Raw genomic sequence first — 5,859 nt, forward strand, 5'->3', positions numbered from 1 at the left:
TTAATTAGTGGGAGTTTTTTTTTTTTTTTTTTTTTTTTGGTAAAGGGATACCCCGGTAAATTTTACAAATCAACGAAATTAAGTACAAGGGTGTGTCAAAGCGAACACACCTACTAGACTTGGCATACCAAGACTAGGAAACAAAACACAAAGAAAACAGCCAAGCATACAAAACAAAACAGCCACCAATAAAAAACAGCCAAACGAAGCAAGCGGATCACACTAGCAACTATCAACTTCAGCTTCTAACCCGGATCTAATTCATCTTCATTTGAATAAATCTTCCAAGCCTTTAACACTCTATTCCGATCTGCGCTGCCACGGAACTTGAATCCCATAAGCTTTAACCGGACTATGTGCTTGACTAATTCTGTCACCACTTCAGCCGACTTGTGATTATGAGAGAATAGTCTAGCGTTTCGTTCTTGCCATATAAAATATGTCATAGCCGCAATCAGAATCTTGCCCACAATAACATTCGTCGTCTTTGAAGAAGCCGTGCGTTCCATCCATGCACAGATGGATGCCCAAGAGTCAGAAACATTCTCCAAAGTAACCATAGTTTTAACATTATTCCACACTTGCGACGCAAAGTTGCATTGGAAGAATAGGTGGTCACGATCATAACGACAAAGCGGACAACACATAAGCCTTAAGTTCGTTGCACTCCCCGCTTCCCAAATCATAAGGCGATCTTGCGTTTTGAGTTTGTTCCTTATAACCAGCCACATATGGAACGAATGTCTTGGAATACATTGGGAAAACCATATCATGTTGAACCAAGAGACCGTATCACCCCGACTCCTAATATTATTCCAAACTTCCTTAGAGCTGAAATAACTATCTTTACCATCCAAGTCTTTCCACGTAGGTTTATCTGGTACATTGTGAACAAGAGATGGTGGTTGTAAGTTTATCAACACAGGAAACAAGTGATACCAAGCCGCCGGCCATCGCCATTGACCCGAAGCATCAACTATATCGGCAACTGTAGTGTGCATATTGAAACCCGCATTAGTGATGGTTCTCGGTGTGATAAAAGTACTGATCGGACTCAAGGGGCACCAGTTATCACACCATGCATTAGTCTGAACGCCACTTTTGATAGACATACCCATGTAAGGACGAACCAAATTCCGAATGTATAAGATTTTACGCCATCCCCAACTCACACTCCCCCTGCACGGGACCTCCCAGAAACTTCTACCCTTTAGCTTGTACGAGTGGATCCACCAAACCCAAAGAGACTCTTGGTTAGTAATAATACTCCATATGTGGTTTGTCATGAGAGCTTTATTAACATCCCCAACATTTCGAATACCTAAGCCTCCCTCATTTTTAGGCAAACAAACATCAGACCAAGCAACTTTGGCACGAATTCTGCCCGAAGACCCAACATTCCATAAAAAACGACGCATCCTCTTCTCCAATTCAGAAATTACCCGAGCAGGGAGAATAAAAACTGAAGCCCAATAGATGTGCATAGAAGATAATACTGAATTAATAAGTTGCAGGCGGCCCGCAAAGGACACAGACTTAGAAATCCAGCTCGTGATTCTGCTCTCCATACGATCAATCAAGATTTTACAATCTTTAAAAATAAGTTTTGTGGATATAAGAGGCACCCCAAGATATCTAACCGGAAGATTACCTTCTTGGAAAGGCATCAACGAAAGAATCTGTTGCTTCACCAAAGACGGCACATTCGAAAAATAGGCAGTACTCTTGGTTGGGCTCGGTACTAACCCAGACCAACTAGTAAATATTTCCAGAGCATCTCTAACCTTTTTGACCGAGCAAATGTCAGCATGGACAAATATGAACAAATCGTCCGCAAAGGAAACATTGATAATTCTCTGCTTAGCACACTGATGATGAAATTTAAATGACGAGTTTACATCAGCCGCCTGTTGCAGTAATAGAGATAGCACTTCCATGATAAGGGTAAATAAATAAGGTGACATAGGATCACCCTGTCTCAACCCCCTCTTCCCCTTGAAAAAACCATGAAGATTACCATTAACAGACAATGAGTAGGAAGCCGTAGAAACACACATCATAATCCGCTGCACCATACGCTGATCGAATCCAAAACGAATAAGGATAGCTTTCAAAAAAGACCAACTAACCGTATCATAAGCTTTCTGGATGTCTATTTTAAAAGCACATCTCGCAGGGCCTCTATTCAAGTGATAGTTGTGCATCAGCTCCTGAGTTAGGAGAATATTATCTGAGGTTTTCCTACCCGGCACAAAGGCTGACTGATTAATGCTGACAAGAGCCCCCAAACTCCCCTTAATCCTATCCGTGATTATCTTGCTAATACACTTATAGAGCACGTTACAACATGAAATAGGACGATAATCCAAAACAGAGTCCGGGATGTCTTTCTTAGGAATCAAAGCTAGGATCGTGTGATTTAATTGCTTGAGGAGTTTCCCATTATCAAAAAAATCAAGAACCGCATCCGTAACTTCAGTATCGATAATATCCCAAGCCTTCTTGAAAAAAGCTGACGTATACCCATCAGGACCCGGGGCTTTATTTTCACCAATGTTAAACATAGCCGCTTTGACTTCCTCTCTAGTAACTTGTCTAACCATATTAGCAGCAGCTTCATGGGTAAGGACATTAACAAACATACTATCCAAATTAATGGAAGTTACCTGGTCCTCAACACCAAGAAAATTGGAGTAATGAGTGACTAGGGCAGCCGCAACCCCGCTACCTTCATGGCGGATCCCCGAAGTATCTTTAACGCTATGAATTTTGCTCCTCGCGTTACGGCTTTTCACCACATTGTGGAAATACTTCGTATTAGAGTCTCCAGCACAAAACCATTCAACCTTTGACTTTTGTTTGAGGAAACATTCCTCATCATAAGCAGCAGACTGAAAGTCTTGAAGACAAGCCGCTTCAAGTTGACGGAGATTGCCATCCAACGGAATGTTATCAACAAGAACTTGAATCTCATCCAACTTTTTCCTAAGCTCCGACACCTTAGCATGTAAGTTTCCCTGGTTGAATAAGATCTTCCTTAAGTGCGGTTTAAGGTTACTAAGCTTCTTTGTAACCGAAAACATATTAAACCCTGGGATCGTTCTCCTCCATTCCTGATCCACACACTTCAGGAATTCCGGCTTGGAAGCGATGAAGTTAGGAAACTTGAATGGTTGGATTTTCTTCTCATTCACGGCCCCCATCTTCAATATACAAGGCGTATGGTCCGAAACTCGAAAAGGATGGTACATGACAAACGCATTCGGCCACAAATCCAAGAACTGAATATTACCCATGACTCTATCTATCTTTTTAAGAAGACCCACTCCATCTTTGGGTCGTTGGTTCCAAGTAAACTGAAGACCGTGCCCCTGAATATCCAACAACTCCAAAAACTGAAAACAATCTTTAAACTCACCCATGCTTATCATTTGTTGAGATGTTCCATAAAGAGAGTCCTCAAGCTGAAGCGTAGCATTAAAATCCCCCATAACAACCCATGGTTTATCATGACATAAGCTTTTGTGATTACATAAACTCTCCCATAGACTTCTACGATCTTGATACTTATTTTCCGCGTACACAAAAGAGCAGAATAAAACTTTTTTATAAGCCTTATCCAGCATCTGCGTGTGAATAACTTGATCAGTTTGAGCAAGCACCATAAGATCCACCACATCCGAATCCCAACCCAATATTATTCGGGTGCCCCTGCTACATAAATCCCCATTAGACGTCCAGTTCCAATTCCGAAAGACACTATTACAGATGGTTCCCAGCTTCGTCACATTCACATGTGATTCTAAAATTGCACAAACTTTTAACTTATTTTCAGCAAGAACTTTACGAACTTCGCTTTGTTTCAGGGGGCGGTTCAGACCCCTTATATTCCAAGACATAATGCTATCCATTAATACCTGCTTGTCCGGGAGTGCTTGCCCCCTCAGAAACATGAGTCTGACCAGCTTTCATGAATGCCGCCATTTCCGTCTGAACGACTTCCTCTACCTCATTCTCGAATCGAGTAGGCTTCCCATTCCCAATTTTTAAGTTCTGCCTCAGTTCCTTATCCAACCCGATGACGGCTATATTTTCTTCCAAATCGTCACTTGCCAAAGCTTCAAACGCATTACCAGTTTTCACATTAGCATTTTTGTTATTATCCAATGTATCCTCCTTAGTGCCTGAGGTACTTGCTCCTGACTTATTCAGCTTAGGTTTGTAGATAAATTTCTGCTTTTGTCTTTTTTTCATCATACCCACCCTCGCCACTTTCCTCTTATCAATAGTAAACCCCTCGTCATCCACAACCACTTGTTTAGCTTTATTATTAACATTCTTGGCACATGTCTGATCGTTGTGGCAAAAAATGCAACACAAAGAGCATCTCTGTGGCTGCCATTCATACTCCACTTTCACCTTTTCTGTGATGTATCCCTCTCCTTCCAGTTTCGGAATAGCAACAATGATATGATCTTTTAGTTCATTCTCCGCATCTATTTCAATTAGAGGCCTTGCAAAACTGCTCCTTCCCCAGTTATCCGCACACATATCCGCCGTATACCCATCTAATCTCTTCGGGGTTCCTATCTTAGAAGCCAACAAACTCAAGCCATCATCCGTATAAACAGCAATTGGAACATTATACATCTTAACCCATACTGGAATCGACTTAATGCCCTCTTTTCTTAAACTAACATCCGGAGACCAGACATTCAAAAACAACGGCACTTTCCTGATCAACCATGGTCCCCCTTCCAAGACTTTAGCCATGCCCTCTTTTGTATCAAACTTAAAAAAGAAGAACCCATCCTTATTCATCATAATTTTAGAGAAACCATACTTAGCCCACACATTTTTCACATAATATTCCACAACAGGAAAAGGTAATCGGTTGCCCAAAAAGTAGCCATACAAAACATTCTGAAACTTATCCTGGACCTTTTTAATTACCTCACGAGGAATTAGCACATCAGCATCCTGAACCGTCTCTGTAGCATCCAACTTACGGAAGTTAACCTCTCTTTTCAGCGATGTTTGCATTTTAACCTTGTCCGCATAAGAGAAGCTGGGCACGTCCTTCAGCACGTTACTCGAGCTAGGGTTTGCATGGGCATCCATCTTGGCAGACGTAACTCCACCTCCATATCCCCACGTAGCATCCAATTCCACAGGCTTCGAAATCTCCAACAACCCATCTATCACCGATACATTACTTGTAGAATACATACCACGTCTCGGCAGCATAGGATTACCCTCAATGTTTGTTACTCGTAACCCAATCCCACGAACCGGAGGTGTATTATCTTCATTCCCAGGAGATCGATGATTCACAAGATTCACCCCATCACTTTTAGCCTCCATGCATGCAACAAACCCTAAAAGCCGACAAGAGAACTAGTTCTCAAACCAAACCCTAGGCGGCAACAGGAAATCTTTCACCAAAAAAAAAACAAGAATCCGCAATAAGATCACCAAACCCTAGCCGTCAAAAGGAAATCTTTCTCCGAACCAACAAGAATCCGCAATCACAAGACAACTGAGCTCGTAATCCTTAAACCCTAGAACACAAACCTCAACCCTTGGTCAATTAATCTAGTGTCATCAATCTAGCTAAATTAATCTCAGTTAACCGCAATCAATGGCTTCCAGATTAATAGATTAGGGTTTCAGAATATATTACTAGAGCGGCGATTTGTGACAAACAAAAGAAAAACCCTAGCTCTTAATTGATCCCTAATGCTAACGAGTTCGTTATAGATTCTTGCAAGAACAAGATCCAATCACAAACTGTTATTAATTAGTGGGAGTTTAATGTTATATCTAGTGTTTAGCGGGTACCGGGTATTATGTAAGGTG

General features: G+C 41.5%; 1 protein-coding gene across 1 annotated transcript; it reads right to left on the minus strand.

Annotated features, from left to right (window-relative positions):
• Positions 1 to 245: 245 nt before the first annotated feature.
• Positions 246 to 5,364, minus strand: LOC110882124. Its single transcript, XM_022130209.1, has 2 exons — positions 3,918 to 5,364; positions 246 to 3,802 (listed from the first exon to the last, which is right to left on the minus strand). Exons 1-2 carry the CDS (start codon positions 5,362 to 5,364, stop codon positions 246 to 248), a joined length of 5,004 nt encoding a protein of 1,667 aa, XP_021985901.1.
• Between the last annotated feature and the right edge of the window lie 495 nt (positions 5,365 to 5,859).

This window comes from Helianthus annuus, chromosome 10 (assembly GCF_002127325.2).
Source record: "Helianthus annuus cultivar XRQ/B chromosome 10, HanXRQr2.0-SUNRISE, whole genome shotgun sequence".
In the NCBI taxonomy this organism is placed as follows: domain Eukaryota; kingdom Viridiplantae; phylum Streptophyta; class Magnoliopsida; order Asterales; family Asteraceae; genus Helianthus; species Helianthus annuus.